Source organism: Phaenicophaeus curvirostris, chromosome 18 (genome assembly GCF_032191515.1).
Source record: "Phaenicophaeus curvirostris isolate KB17595 chromosome 18, BPBGC_Pcur_1.0, whole genome shotgun sequence".
Classification (NCBI taxonomy): Eukaryota; Metazoa; Chordata; class Aves; order Cuculiformes; family Cuculidae; genus Phaenicophaeus; species Phaenicophaeus curvirostris.
The window spans coordinates 7402034-7418197 of NC_091409.1; the positions used below are offsets into that span (position 1 = coordinate 7402034).

General features: G+C 50.8%; 1 protein-coding gene across 5 annotated transcripts in view; it reads right to left on the bottom strand.

Moving 5' to 3' along the window:
• Positions 1-15603, bottom strand: part of MYT1 (myelin transcription factor 1) — a 66577-nt gene extending 50974 nt beyond the window's left edge. For 2 of the 5 annotated variants that reach the window (XM_069871678.1, XM_069871677.1), the window contains exon 1: positions 10719-11081. In XM_069871678.1, the coding sequence (XP_069727779.1) occupies positions 10719-10770 (52 nt within the window). In that variant the 5' untranslated portion in view covers positions 10771-11081. Of the gene's footprint in view, positions 1-10718; positions 11082-11262; positions 11513-15550 lie in introns of those variants that run through there. The other 3 variants (XM_069871675.1, XM_069871679.1, XM_069871674.1) reach the window with 3 other exon arrangements.
• Positions 15604-16164: the final 561 nt, after the last annotated feature.

A 16164-nucleotide genomic window follows, 5' to 3' on the forward strand; every position in this document is an offset into this window, starting at 1 on the left:
AAGGGAATGACCTGATGGCTCAGGATGAGGTTACAAGAACATCTTCTGTCTTGTAAAGCCCTCCCCATGATGTTGCTGACACGCAGAAGCCCCCTGGAAGTGGAAAACAACCACGTATTTGCATGGGTTGCAGCTCTACACCCTCACAGGGAGAAACTCCCAGACAGGATGGACAGAGTCAGATGCATCAACCCAGCTCAATTATTTGACCTTATGTCCAAGCTGCTCCATCATCAGTTTGTTCATAGAGACAGAAGAGGGAAAGTGAGCCCGAGTGCTGTGGTTGCAGAGGGGGGTACACGGCTGTGTGCTGGGGAGAAGCCAAATGCATAAAGCAAAGATAATAAATTAGGTTCTTCAGATACAGAAATAACAAGGAAGCCAGCTACAGAGGCTATCCTGGGACAAGGCAATGCATCGTTCAACTCCAAACCTGTTTCTGGGCAGCAAATATAGAATTTTTTTTTTCTTTCAGTGTGTAGGGAAATAGTAGAAGAAATGGGTGAGATATAGACTTATCCTTCCTCTATCATTTTAGTCATCTACATATTTAGTTCTCTCTGGGCTCTAGAACCCTGGAGATGCCCCATTGTTGACTGTCACTGCCCAAATTAATTTGAATCTGCTCTGGGATCTTACCCTTGGCCTCATGAATCATAGAGCAGTTCGGGTTGGCAGGGACCTCAAAGCCCATCCAGTTCCATCCCCTGCCATGGGCAGGGACACCTCCCACTGGATCAGGGGCTCCAAGCCCCATCCAACCTGGCCTTGAACACCTCCAGGGTTAGGGCGGCCACCACTGCTCTGGGAAACCTGGGCCAGGGCCTCCCCACCCTCACAGCAAAACATTTCTTCCCAAGATCTCATGTCAATCTCCCCTCTTTCAGTTTAAACCATTCCCCCTTGTCCTATCCCTGTGCTCCCTGACCAAAAGCCCCTCCCCAGCTTCCCTGGTGCCCCTTTCAGTGCTGGAAGCTGCTGTAGGGTCTCTCCGGAGCCTTCTCTTCTCCAGGCTGAACAACCCCAACTCTCTCAGCCTGTCCTCAAATGGGAGGTGCTCCAGCCCTTGGATCATGTTTGTCGTCTCCTCTAGACTTGCTCTCCGAGTTCTGGGCAAAAAACCTACAAAAGCTCACGTTGCTGCTGCCCCGAGCTGGGATCCTGAGGTGCTTGAGGGACACAAACCCTCAAGCTGGGGTACTGGCTTGGGGGGCACTGACAGCATTTGCTCAAGCAGGTGTTTTTTCCAGATGGGGACTTCTACCACATCTGACACCAGGTCAGGCAGAGGAGGGAGAAGCTGCCTGGAAGAGCCAGGGAAGAGGCTGGCAGTGCCTCTGACGCAAAGTTAGATGACTAAGTGGGCTACTTCCCCGCTGCCAGCTTGTCTTTACGATATTAAGCCTTTACTCTCTGCTGCCATATAAGAAGTGAAAAGTTGACACGTAAGCGTGTGTCATATGGAGTCAGGGAGACAGAAGCAATAAGGCATAAAAGGAGGTGAGATCATCATGCAGCAGCAACTCCCCTGGGGTAAAGGCAGCGCTGCACAGTGCCCACTGCCTCTCAGCCCTCCACATCCCCCACCAGCATCCCTTCTCGTGGCACAGGCTCGGCATATTCCAAAGCCTGTTTCTACACCAAGCCTCCCAGACGAGGGGCACGCACGTGCCTGCCACAAAACAAGGTGATCGAGCCAACCCTTCAAATGGCTTTATTAAAAAGGACCCTCCTCTGCAGCTCTGCCCGTGGTAGTGTCACGGCCTCCCAGGATTATCACTGCTGAATGGCTGCTGTGCACAACTTGCTCAAAAAGGAGGAGAATCATCAAATACATTAAGTTTATGGCCCTGCTGTCACCACTCAGCACTCCTGCAAATCCCGTGTAATCGAACTTCGAGGCGAGCAATGCCTTTCTGTCCTTCCTACAGCAGCCTGTGCTTGCCCGTGAATCCAAACCTGGCACAAAGAGGAGGAGGAGGGATGGAGCAGCAGCTGGCTGCCCGTGGGCACTGCTCTTGGAGCAGCTTTCAGCCCCTTCCAGGCACCTGCATGGGATGAACCCCTGTGCTGCATCAATTTTGTCTCAATACCAAGTTGGGAGTGGGGGATGCCTAAAGTTCCCAGGGGTGCACTCGCTCCCCAGACCCTGCAGCCAAGGATCAGCTCATCCCCTGTAAGCGGGATGTTTCTCTCTCCTCCAAACCTTCTTTTCCCAATCCTCCCCTTTCTGACAGGGTGTCCTTGCTCCCCTCAGCAATGCTCCCTGCTTGGTAGGCAAGCGCGGCGGGGAAGCAGCCAACCTGCCAGAGTAGCTCTTCCAACACGGCACCAACCGGGCTCCCCGGCAGCCAGGAAAGCCGCTCAGTGACAGGAGGGAGCTGAAAGTTTCTAGGGGATGTGCAAGAGGAGCTGACAACTCCATGCTCCTCTGAGACACCGCAGGCAAAGTTAACTGTTTAGACTGTCATGTTTTTTTAAAGCAACAACATGGCTCCCAGGCACATTTTTTTCTTTCCTTCTTCTCCTTCTTTTAAATAATAAAAAAAAAAAGCAGAGCAGCTTTCTCCAGAAGGCTATTAATCCTTTCCTGTCACTCGTGTTCTTGGAGAGAGCATTTCTCTGGGCAAAAGCAGCTAGTCGCTCGCTGACTAATTACATCAAAATATTGAGAGCAACAAACAAACCTTTAACTCCACTTGCCAGAATTTCACTAGATCCAAAGCTTCCAAATTATGGAGGAGAAACGCATGCATCGCCAGGAGAAGCTGTGAGTCCAGACATGCTCGTGGCCACATCAGCTTTCAGAGGCATGAACTTTCCTTCCTTTCTGCAGAGCCACTCAAGTTGGGCTAACTTTGCCCAACATAACATTACCCAGAGGATCCCTCACCCTCAGCTTTTGATTTCCTCACAAATAATTTTTTTGCCTTTACTGAGAAAGAGAATTAATTTATTTTCTCTTATTCACACTCAGGTGCTTGGGGTCTGGGTTAGGAGGGAGAAATGGAATGGCCAGATGTCCCCTGGGAAGGCTTTTGCTTAGGCTTTGAGCTCCACTGTATTTCCAAATGCACTTGACTTAAATCAAACAACTTCCCTCAGAATCACAGGATCTTTTAGGTAGGAAAAGCATTAAGTCAAACCATAAACCTGACACTGCCAAGTCCACCACTGAAGCATGTCCCTAAGCACCACATCTACACATCTTTTAAATCCCTCCAATTGTCCCTCCAGCAATGACAAAAGGAAAGCCCAGTTCTGCATTTTAGTGTTCAACCTGATGTTCTTCCAAGGGACTCTGGACGTCCAAGAGCCACACTAGGTGGCTCAAATGCAAGCTTTGACCCCAAACCCATGAATGCCAGCCAGACATTCCCCTCCACCCCCCAGAGCTGCCTCTGCCCACCTGGAGGGCACCAGGGACAGGGAAGGTGAGAGGGTCTGGCTCTGAAACACCTGAGGCCCCATGGATTAACCAAAGGTAGCTGTTTGGGAGGTTCCCCTGTGTTACGTGACTGTTTGTATGCACAGGTAATTGGGTACTCATCACAAAACCTAACAAGACACCCTTGGGAGCCCAGCAAGAAGCAAAAGGCAGAGTTATTCAACATCAAATTGTTGGGTTCGAGGACTTGTTTAAAAAAAGAAATTCAGAAGTGCTCAGAGCGTTACCTACAGATTTTGCCAGCAATACCTTGGGTTTTAAACACTATGCATGAAAGCTCCCCCAGGGCCATCTCTTGTACCTTATAATAATATTCACCGGGGGATCCTAATGTGGGGGTTGAATCCATTGCTGTTGAATACACCTGGCTCCTTGACTCGCAGGGAGCATTCAGGTAAACACTCCCATGAGCTGCTGCTCAGAGAGACGATTATGGTCCTCGGCATCAATCAGAAAGGTCTGATCACGCCCACGAGGACCAAGTGGCATCCCCAAAGCGGGCGCAGACCTGGCTTGCAGATGCTGTCCTAAGGAAAACTACACGCTTGCCAAATGGTTTCAAGCGAAGGAATGAAGAAACCTGAGTCTCTACTGCAGTTTATATTTAATTAGAGGCAAGGCAGCTTACGTAGCAGTTTTGGAAACATATTGTCTTACAGCATATTGGATATTTGTATCTTAACAGCTCAACATCGATTTCTTTTATGTAAAGGAAGAGGAGGGAAGGGAACTGCGTGCCCTAAGTTGTGTTCGCTCCAAAGAGACGCCTGTACCGCTTGGACTAATGTTTAGAGTAATCAAAGGCGTGAACTCATGTATTATGTATGGGAACGAGAGTTTTCAGTCTTCTGCAAAAAGGAATCTCCAGCGTTTGGTATTTTGTTAGCAGGCTGGCACCATATGGCTCTCCCCTGCTGATATTCTTTCACACCAGAACTTTATGTTCAGATGCTTTAGTTAATATTTTACCCAGCAAGCATAAACAAGATGCAAAGATTGCAGTCGACAGCAACCTTCTCTTAAACCATATACCCGTGTTAATAGTGAAGGCTTCTTTCAGCTAGTTTATGGAACACATGCCTGGCTTTTTCCCCCCCTGCTTGAGGGTCCAAGCTGGGCCATTTACTTTAACTGCCTTCGCATCTAACAAAACACAAGCAGCAAACCCAAGGAGGGCTTTTTCACCCCCTCCCTACTCCATATTCTGGCTGGTCAAAGGCAGCACTGGGTGAGTGCAGGTGCTACACACATATAAGTTTTATTTGGGTATTGTTTAAGGCTGCATCTCTGCTTGGTTTTTGTTTCAGACTAGATCTCAGGAAGGCAGTGTTGTCCCCTTCTCCGCTGCTGAAGCAGGGATGGAGCAGCAGGCAAAGCGCACAGCCTGTGGAGAAGCATCACCCAAGCTCTAACAGCATCAACCGACCAAGCAAGACCAACAATGTAGCAAAGCCCATCAAGTTGGATGCTCCAAGATTTGCCTTGCCCCTACCCTGCCCTAAGTTCAAAACAGAATCACTTTGGAAAACTACAGCTTAGAGATTTGGCTCTAAATATCACATTTAGATTTCCTCCACCCCCTCCCACTCTCCAGCATTCTTATTCTTTAATATTCTTAAAACAAATAAGACCTAACAGATGTCTTTCAGCCTGCACTCTTATTAATGAGAATATTGTAAGAATGGAAATCAGGTCACAAATGTTTAATACTTTGTTTAAAAAGTCTTCAGCTTCTTTAAAGAGTTCCACTAATCCCGACATGACAGATGTACAAGGCATTTTTGCTTGGGGCAGATTAAAATTCTCGCTCTGATTTGCTCTTTCATTTCGTCTGATTAAAATAACATTGCAATTTTTTTTAACGTGCTGACTTCAAAATAAAAAAGGAAACAATACGAAGTGACCAGCAAAGACCAGCACAATCACAATAAAAGCAAAATTATTGTTGTTAAGATAAAAAAGCAAGACAAAAGGAATGGAGGGACAGCCAGCCCGTGCCCAGGTTAGCATTAAAGCTCTGTGTTAAAGATAAAAAGGGGACCTTTCCAAACTATGTTCTTCCATTTGAAAGTGTTTATTAATCTATTCTCTCTGAAGCAAAAAGTTCAATGGAAGACAAAGATCAAAAGTATTATAATTCAGGTGAAAATTGTATCTTTTTTAATCTTTTTCCTTTTCCCCTAAACCAAACCAAAATGAAAAAGCAGGGTCCTACAGAGTGTCACTTCATCATTCTGCTGCAAGACTGACTTGCTGGGCACAGCCTGGCTGGTAGCACAAGGTGATCTTGGCCACCCTTTCTTCAACTAAACTGCATACCCTATTTCCTGATCTCCATTCACACCAGACCATCGTTCCCTGGCCAAGCTTTCACAGCTAACTTAATTTCCTCACTGCTAGAAAACAACACCGGCATCTGAGTCATGTATGAAGGCGTTTGTGGCAATGGACACCCCAGGGTGCTCTGGTCGGATCAGCAGAGCTGCGAGGTGGGATGGAGCCCCAGGTGTGCTCAAAGCCCATCTCCCCTCCCCATGCTCCCAAGCCAGAGCCGTGTCCTCACTCTCCCGGCTCTGCCTGAAAGCAGCCACAGCTCCCAGTGCCCAGTCCTTCCAGCACACTTGCTGTACCAGTTGCATCCAGGCATTGGATGGAGGCATCGCTTTACAAAGCAGGCAGTGATGTTCAAAATACAGACCCCCAAACGGCAAACTCCTGCTTAAAGGGACCAAGATCTCATACAAAAATCTCAGGCTGTTACTCTGGACCTTTCTGGCTCAGAAACCTTCTCTGCCAAACCATCCCCACCTGCAAAACCACAGCAAGGCCTCACAGAAATGTTGTAGCGATGAATAAGCTACAGAACAGAACACTAGTTTTGTGTTGTGTACTTAATCATTTTTCCTTAAAACTCCAGCTTGTGCCTTCTACAAAAAGGCTCACAGAAAACGCACAAAACTTTTCAAGTTTTTAAGGATTTGTTCCATTTGGGGGATTTTTACTGTTCCCATTCTTTAAACATAAGCATTCAACACACGTTCATGCCTTCGAGATGTCCTCACCTCCATGCCCACCTCCAGCTATTCCCAGGGCTGAAACAACCTCCAACCCACACAGGATGCTGCAAAGCACCTCCGAGAAGCTGAGTGATGCCCTCCTGTGCTGCTGCCCTCACCCAGGGGCTGTGTGGGGAGGAGATACTTGGAACTGCTCTTCACCTTTTGTTTCCCAGCCTTGTCCCAAAGGGCCAAGCCACCACACGGCCGCTCCCAGCGAAGCAGCTCCCAGGCTCTGCAAGGGCAAACGCTGCACTTTCAGAAATTCCCTTCCATGAATTAACCTGCCAAGAAGGGAAAATTGCTTCTTCCAAATATACACACACAAAGCCTTTTCTCCTCAATGAAATTCTCCTCTTTCCCTTGTATGTCTGAAAGAAAGAGAAGGGATGCCCCATCCCTGCCCTTTGCTGTTACTCATGAACTGGATCCCACATCCCAGAGCAGAAGTCTCATATAAATTCATTTTACTCTAAATGCAAGTTGATTCGAGGCATTTCTCCCACCCCTGAAACTTTTCACAGCATGTGCTCCTCACCTCGCTTCTTTATTCACAACATGATCTCCTCTCTGAGGGGTAGGTGGAGACTCAAGTTTCTACTTTGCAAAGGTAAAGAACCCCAGAAGCGATACAGAATATTTTGAAATGGGAGGTTTCACGCAAGCCAGGTTCAAGGACGTCAGAGACACCAGGAGACTCTGCATCAAACAGCCAAGGAGAGCAGCACAAGTACGTAGGTGGTGGAGTTATTATCTGCAGAAGCCATCAAACCCCAAGAGAAAGGTGGAAAGAAAGGTATGAAGAGAGAGGTTTCCTGACAGCAACTTCTGCCCTGTCAAATCTTTCGAAACACCTCGAAAGTCAGAGGATGGTTGGAAGTTAATCCCACCCTGCTCAGTCCCTTTCACACAGCTATAGGGCTGCCTCCCAAAAAGACAAATAAACCTGGGTTCTGGGGCCACTGTCACCTCCCTCCTGCCCTGGTCTGCACAGCTGGGGGAGTAAACAGCATTTGCACAACAAATAACTCAAAGAGGGGATTTCTTGGGGAAAGAAGAGTAACACATGGTGGTTCATTCCCAGCCCAGTAAGTTTAGAATGGGGATCCTCCACCTTCAGCTCCCCCCATAGGAGAAAGTGGATCTAGAGGCTATAAAGTGATGATGAGAGACGTCCTTTGTCATTAAGGAAAGAGCTCTAGCAACCAAGCCACAGAGTTTAGAGCTGTAAAAATAAGTCCTTCCCGCTTACAGACTGACACACACAGAGCGAAGGGGAGAGCGGGTCTTGCCCCCCACTTTGCCGTTACCCTCTCAGTCTGACTTCCCAGCCGCAGAGCGATGCTTCCCCTGTCTCCCTCCCCTTCCCACGGCTGATTTAATTTCTTCTGGGAAGCCCAGCCCAGAAGTGGCGATTTCCCCCGCACGCTCCAGCCTTTACTGTAAACCTGCCCCCTCCCCTCATCACTCAGCTCTCGGGGGGTCCCCCTAAACTTTCAAGCGGGACAGATGCCAGCACCCCTTGCAAAATAAGCACCCCAGGGTTGCAAAAGGAAAGCTCAATCCCTTGCAGAAGACGGAGATACGCATCGTTTTGCACCCCACACATTGATTTAGGGGCTCAGGAGTAACAAACTCAACCTGCCCTCCTCAAGCCTTGATGCAGAACGGTGACATTTCAAAGGGGGGGTGGGTAGGGAAGGGAGTTTATATTCCTGAGCCCCAAACGCTGGGTAAATCAGCCTGTTTAGGGCATCTTGCTGACTTCGGGTGCGCTGCTCCCCGGCAAACCCCAAGCGCAGCAGCACCCCCCATGCAGCAGGCAAGTTTGGGGGCAGCCCCCCAACACCCAGGCTGCCGGGGGGGGCCGAGCTGAGCCCTGTCTGATAAAATGGCAGCTGCTCTGACGCTGAGCTACGTCTTGCAAAGTCAGCCCTGCCCTCAGCCTCCGCCTGCACGAACCGGGGATGCTCCGCTGCTGCCCCCTCCCTCCACGCCCCCCCACTTCGGGACTCGGGGGGAGCCCCTGCTCGCACTTCCCCTCTGCGGGGTTTGAGGGGAAAAGTCCTGATTTCGTTGAGTTTGCCTCCAGCTCAATGATATCCACCCCCCCATCCCGGCTGGAAGGCACCTGCGCTGCGTTGCCATGTCCCCCCCCCCACTTCCATCCCAGCCTGGGGACATTAATCGACATGAAACAAAAGCTGGGGGGGGGGGGGGGGGGGCGATGTCCCCCTGCTCCGTGTCCCCCCTGCTGTGGGGACAAGGATGAGCCCTCGGGAAAACGCACCGAACACCGAGGAGAAGCACGGACGGGGGGGTGGGGGGGTAAAGGGGCGTCTGGGCTCCTCAGGGAAAGGGGAGGGGGGTCTCCATCACTTCCAGCCTCGGGTTTGCTTGAAGGGGAGGGGACAGCTCTGTCCCAAAAGCCACCTCCGCCCCCCTTGGCTGTGCCCCCGGGATCCCCCTCCCTTCCAGAGGCTGATAGGAGCTGGGGGGGGGGGGGGCTGCATTTCTGCCTTTCGCACGGTACGAGGTGCCCCCCCCGCCCCTCCCCGGGCAGGGGGCGGATTCGCGGACCCTCTCTCGGGGCTGCGGGGGGACGAGCGGCTCTGCCCACCCAGACCCCTTCTCGACGGGACCCACAGGCAGCTGGGACCCCCCCCTGTCTAACCCCCAACCCCTCCCCGGGGGTCCGGTGCCCCCCACCCCCCCGAACCAGCTCTCCCGAGACAGACCCGGGGACCCCAACTCCGCCGGGACACTCCCGGCTGCTTTCTGGGAAGGGATAAACCCAACTTTGGGGAGTTTTCCTACTCTTCTGGCCTTTGGGATCCCACAAATCCCTAAACCACTTGCAACAACAACAAGGGGAGCGAAAAAAAAAAATAAAGAAATAGGGGAGTAAAAAAAAAAAAAAAATGAGCAAAATTCTTGGTATTCCCAAGGCAGGAGAAAGAGGGGAAGGAAAGAGAAAAAGAACTAAAGGGGTCGAGCCGAGGTTCCTCGGGCCGCAGCAGCAGGCGATGGGTTGATGGTTTGCGCTTTGCAACACGCGCCTGCTCCAATCTGCGCCGCTCGGGAACAATAAACAGGATCATACAAAGAAGTGGAATAGGCGGCATCTTTGCTTCTGGTTTCTATGACAGCATCAGAGAGAAACCAACTATAAACTCTAATTCCTAGATTCCCCCCCCCCAAACCCCCTTTTGTCTGCCATTAATTAAAGTGGCCATATGGAAAAGGCTGATAATAACAGCAGATGAGCCAACGAGAGAGAGGGGGAAAGAAAAGAAAAAATAACTAAAAGTAGCGGCAAGGCGACGGCGAGGATTTAGCCTGGGCTTTTTGCACTTCTTTGCGGAGCGAAGAGACTCAACAATAGCGGGAGGGAGCGGAGCCTCTGCCCGGCTGGGTCGGGGGGAGCATCCCGACCCCTTCCCCTGCCCCAGGAACCTGGTTCTGGGGAGAGGAGGGGCTCACAGACCCCCAGCCTCCCGGCTCCGGACCCCACAAGCTGCCCCTGGGGTAGGGGAGCCTCGGAGGGGGCTAAACCCCAGAGAGGGTCGGTCCTACCCTCCGGGAAACCGAGTCCCAAACTCAGCTTAACTCGAGGGCAGCGCAAGCCCAGCCTCGGGCAGCAGCCCCCTCCCCTCCAAATTACCCAGCGGAACAACAAGAAAACTTTGCTAAAATTGATAAAGAGATTAGCCAAGCAAAGCCTCTTCCGAGCCAGCTATAAATAAGATCCCGCAGGTTCCTGACGCGGCTCGTGTCTAGAGAGAAATCCACTAACATGGCACGCTTCCCTTGTTCCTCGCTGCTATAAATAGAGAACTCTCAAAGTGGGCGATATTGGGGAAGAAGGGCAAAAAGAGAGGAGGGGGAAAAAAAAAAAAGAAAAAAAAACCACAAGGGAAAAAAAAGGAAAAAAAAAAAGAAAATAAGAAAACATAGGAAAAAAAAAAGAAGGAAAAAAAGGAAAGAAAAAAAAAAAACAAACAAGAAAAGGAGTCTGGCAAGAGCGAGCACCGGGCAGGCAACCGGAGAGGGACAAACATCAGCCCTCCTGACACGCGGAGAAGGCAACTGCGGAGTTGGGTCGGAGTTTTTGGGTTTTTCTTTTGCAGGAAAGGGGGTCTGGGGTGCGGGGAGGAGGGGGAAGGGCCCGGAGAGGGAGGCGCGGAGCCCCCCAGCCCCAGCGCCATCAGCACCTCCGAGAGCGGCTTCTTCTAGCCCCGCGCTCGCTTCCCTCCGGCCGCGCATCCACCCGGCTCGCGGTCCACAAACCCGGCCAGCATCCTCTTCCAGAAAGATTTAGAAAGTTTCCCGTCTGGCTGCGATGTTGTAAGGGTCCTTTTCTTTTTTTTTTTTTTTTTTTTCCCCTCCTAATAAATCTCCTTTCGCGTCTTATTCAACCTCTTTTTTTCAGTCAGAAGCGTAACGTGTCCACTAGCGTCTCGCGAGCAAAGATGGACCTAGGAGCATGATGATAAAAATCCCCTCGGTTCTCCAGTGCAATTTTCAAAACAACAACCCAGCCTTCGTGCTCTAAAGGCGAAACGCCTGCGTCTGTTTACATCAACTGTGTGCTCCGAAAGCCTTTCCCCTCGGTCTCAATCCAAAGGGAGGGGAGGAAGAAGAAAAAAAAAATAAGAGAAAAAAAAAAAAAAGAGAGGAAAAAAAAAAAGAGAGAGAGACAAGAAAAAAGCCAGCATTATCTGCCTTTGTCAGCGAAAGAACATAATATTGACTTACCTTTCCCCACAGCTATTGTCTGCCCCTTTGCAAAATGACATCACGGAAACCAATCATGAAATTTGCATGGGGGAGGTTGTGGGGGGAGAGTTCTTGGAGGGCAGCCCACTTCCCTACACCAGTAACACGCGTGTAAGACGGGTTGTTGGTTTCAATTAAATATCTGATACTCCTTAGTGTGTGAACTCTTAAGCCTGCTAAAGGCAATGTCTCATTTACTTAATGACCGCTCTCATTAATGGAAATGGCACAGAGGGGGCTTGCTGCGCCTTCCCTTTGTAAATACACTACCCATGAACCCTTGGGGTTGCAATATATCTGTTTACTCTCTGAGGTGAAATAAATTTACAGTATAGCATCAAAAAGAGAGAGAGAGAGAGATGGAGCTGCTGACTTGAGTGCACGGAGAGTTGGGGCTCTCCCAGCCCCTCCGGCCTCGCACCCCCATCCCCTCTCCCCGAGACCCAGCAGAAGGTGAGTGCTCGTACCCGAGTTGATTCATAATTAATATGCACGAGGCTCCCTTTGACAGCAGCGACACAAAAGGAGCGGCGAGGAGGGCGACGAGCCCCGTGCCGTGTCCCCCCCCGCGCATCCCAACGCGTGGTACGGCCCAATAATTCCTAATAGCAGCAAGCAGCGAGTGACAGATGCCCTGGGTTAGCACAGCTCCAGCGAAAGTACTTTACAATATTTATTGGTGGTTAGGAAGATGACCTATCACCATAAAGAACAGACCGGGATATTTATCGCCTCTATGAAGCTGGAAGGATTGCATATTAGCTGATATACATATTCAAAAGTGAGTGGTTAAAAGGTATATAAATATTTTTTTCTTCTTCCCCTAAAAAAAAAAAAAAAACCACATAAATGACACGAGATATTCCCAGCAGACATCGCCTCACCCCGGGAAGGACGGATCTGCAGTTACGTTTTGGGCTTCGTGATGGGAAGGGGAATAACATAACGATAAGTCCTAAAAGAAAACGGTGACTAAAATAGTTCGGGGATTGTTTCCAAGAGATAAAAGTGCGTGTTCTTCCCTCTCTGCCCGGAAAGAGCCGCGCTCTCCGGAGGCTAACAGCATCTTCCCTTGAAAATGCTTCTGTTCGGTGGAAATTTGGCCACCTCGGGAGAAGAAAATCAAGGAGGAGGGAGGGGAGAGACCGTGCGACAGAGAGGGTAGCAGCGCATCCCGTCCTGTCCCCCCTCAGGAGCATCAGCACTTGGATTGCAACTTTTCGGAAACAGCGAGGGGAAACATAGACGTGCTGCCGCCCCAAGGTGTGTGGGTGGGGGGGATCATCTTTTTATCCAGAACTTACTCCCCCTTCTCCCATCCCCAGCATCGCGGAGACGATGAAGACTTTACTGTCACCTTAATGAAGATTTCCGAAAAGATGCGGGAGCTCACGAATGGGCGGAAACCCCAGGAGCCTTTAGAAAGCTGAGAGAGCAGAGGCAGAGCCCGGCAGGGAAAGTTGAATCCTGCTAGGGGATGAGCTCTCCTGCAGGAAACTCCAGCTCCAGAGCTGCGGGAGCCCCAGCAGCCCCTCTCCAGCTCCCCACTGCCCTGGGTCAAGTTCGGTGAAGGCAGAAGCTTGAAAAACCTTGCACGCTGTGCAGGGTTTCAGCCCGTGCTCACAGAATCACTAGGTTGGGAAAGACCCCCAGGATCATCGAGCCCAACCACGACTCGTTATTAGCTCTGCTGGGCACCTGGCCTAGCAGCGTGAGCTCGAGCGCTGGATGCAGCCCTGGCTGCCCCAGGGACCATTTCTGGGCTCATGGCAGGGAGAGTGATCCCATTTCTTGTTTCAGGAGTTGCACTGAGGAGAGGGCGACAGAAACACTAATTTTAAACTGTTGAAGCAGCTTTGGAGATTCTTACGATGCCCATGCCCATGGCTCGCAAGCCTGGTGTGCTCCTAAACCATTAACATAAAGGAAGTATTCAGCAGAGAGTACTCCTGAAAAGCCGTTTTCTATCTGCTTTGGACACACCACGAAGACAGGGATATTTTACATCCTAAACCTTTGGCACTCAGAAATTCTATTAAAGTCTTATCTGCAGGCAGCAGGCCTGGTGCTACACTGCATCTCCATTGTTCTGCACCCGCGATAGAATCAAAGGGAGGGACGGGGGGGACTCAGCTCCTCTGCTCACAATGCTGCCTGGTCCTCTCCACCACTATTCCATGTAGAGGCGTGATGGTAAAACTTGAGAAACAAAAGCACAATGGACAGGCTGGAAAAAGCAGGAGAGAAGTGCGTTGACTTGCATGTGTTTCCATGCAAATTTGTGTCCACGCACACTGCGCGTGTACGAACACACGCACACGTGCAAACATGTGTGTGCCTCTCAGTGTTTGCACAAATTCTTTTTATTATTATTGCTGCTGTTGCATTTATTAACAGACCGCGTTCCTAGGAGCCCTGAGGCAGCTGACAGCTTTGATACCACTCTACTCAGCTCCGGGTTGCGGCTTGGCTTTTCTTTGTTCCCAAACTCCGCAGACTTCCCCTCAAAACCTCCCGCAACACTGCAGACACGCAAGTGCTTTAACCGGAGTTTCTCGTTTCCACCAACTCCTGCAGGGTTTCCCATCTCGTAGCCCCCACAGCCCTCCTCAAGCCCCTAAGACCTGGGGGCCAGGGTGGCCACCACCCCCTGCCCCGGTAGAGCCCTCGGGGGCGCCGCGCGGGTCAGCACCACGGCCCTGGACAGCTCCTCCTGCTCCCGCTTTTAACGCATTTTCGAGCTTTTCAAGCATTTTCGAGCCTTTCAAGCCTTCCTCCAGCTTTTCCCTTTTCACCCCTCCAGCTCCGAGTCACTTTGCAGCTGTTTTCAGGGAGAGGATCATTAATGCACCTTCCCAGGTCTGAAATAGCCGCCCCTTCCTTGAAAGGAGCCGTATGGCAGAGAGGTACAAAATAAATATTGAAGTATTTTCACCTTCGGAGTGTTGAGACGGGAGCCCCGAGGGTCCCTGTCCCCTGCAGAAGCCAAAGGGATTTTTTAAAAGTAGATTCCCTTCACGTTCCCACCCCCTCCTTGCAATTTTTTAAAACTTCCTAGGCTTGTATTTTCAGATCAAGCGTTTCAAGTTCGAGATTATTTAAAATAAAACTGTGTTTGCTTGTGTAAATACAGACATAAAACCACCGTGCTGCATTTCGTGGGCTTTTTTCGAGTCTGTTTCAACATAAATTAGATCTCAAACTTTATGCATTTGTAATTGGCACCAACTTCTCCGGTTACCAGCTGGGGGTGGAAATTTTTTTTTTTTTTCCCCCCTTGTTTCTTTCTGAAAGCTTCTATGCAGATGGGCTGGCTGCCTTAATGCCTCAGACTACAATTAGTGCTGTTGTATGCCGAATAGAAATGGCCAGCATTAATATTGTATATGGAACAGCTGAAGGGTTGCGAAGAAACCTGCCCACTACAGGCCCCTGGCAGATGGAACAACACGCACAGGCACAAAAAAAAAAAACTTCTAATAACCCTTTCGTCGCTCTTCGGCTCCTCTATTTGGGCGGTTCCTTTGCCGAAGGGGCAATGCCTTTGTCTAACCCGAATCTCTTTTCTTCCCTGAAGAGCAACAATTGGCGCAATCACCGTTTTTTGCAAAAGAAACCCTCGCATTATCCCAAAACTTTCTCCTTTGTGCCTCGGTTAACGCAGGCACCGAAACACACTCAGCCGAGCAGACACGAACTAACTTCATATATTTACTAACACGCCCTCGACCCTTTATTATCAGGCAACGTTCAAAAGGGAAAAGAAAGAAACTCGCGACTACAAAACCAATCCAACCACCCCCCAACCCAGCAGAATCGTGACCAGAGGCGGCAGAAAGAAGGACTTTCTCCTCACCCCCATCCCTTTCCCTCCTCGTCCTTTGCAGCCGGGGCAGCAGCAGCGGGGGCTGCTCACACCTTCCACCCCCACCTCAGCGGAGAAAAGGGAAGGTTGGGTGGGGGAGAGGTGGTGAATGAGACCGTGATTTCACTTGCTGAACGCAAACAAGGGAAAACCACCCGCGGGGAATCCCTCTCCATCATCCCACAGAGGGGAAAACACCCTAAAACAAGAAGATAATTTGTGGGTTCACCATCCTGCCCCCCTCCAGACAGTCGAGCCCCTTTACCAAGGCGTGGCTTAAGCAGGGTTAAGCTGCTCGAGTGCTCGAGAAGGAAAACAGGGAGGGGATGCTCAGGACCTACTTCTAAGCTCCCCTCCCCTAACTCTCAGCCCCCCCCCAGTCGCCGGGAAACGGCTACGAACCGAGGAAAGTCCCGCAGAGCTTCATCCTTGCCGGGTAGCGGCGGCTGCTTCGCCCTGGGAGGCGGGAGGGGTGGAAAAAGCAGAAGAAGAAGAAGAAGGAAGGGAGGGAGGGGAAGGAAGCGGAGCCGCCGCGGGTCACTCCATCCTCCCTGGGAAAAGTTGCCGTCCGGAGCAAAAACTTATGCGCGGCGGCGGCCAATGGGACCTCGCGGTAAAATCAGTGCAGAGCCCTCGGCGGCCAATCCGCGGGGACCCCGCACAAAGGATCTGCTGGTCCCGGCCCCCCCTCACCCTAGGGATGAGCCCCCCCTTCCCTCCTGGACACGGGCAGGGGGGAGAAGCTGGGGAAGGGGACTCGTCCTCCCCGGCGGTTGGGGTCTCAGCGCCTCGTTTCTGCCTTTAATTAGGAGAGAGATGAAGCGGCAGCGTGTGCGTCCTGATGGGGGGCTGAGGGGGTAGAATCCCCCTCCCTCTTGCCAAGCCGAGAATCGCCGGGGAGCCCCATCCACTATGTCAAGGAGACCCCAAAATCATAGAATCATAGAATCATCAAATCATCAGGTTGGAAGAGACCCACCGGATCATCGAGTCCAACCATTCCTATCAAACACTAA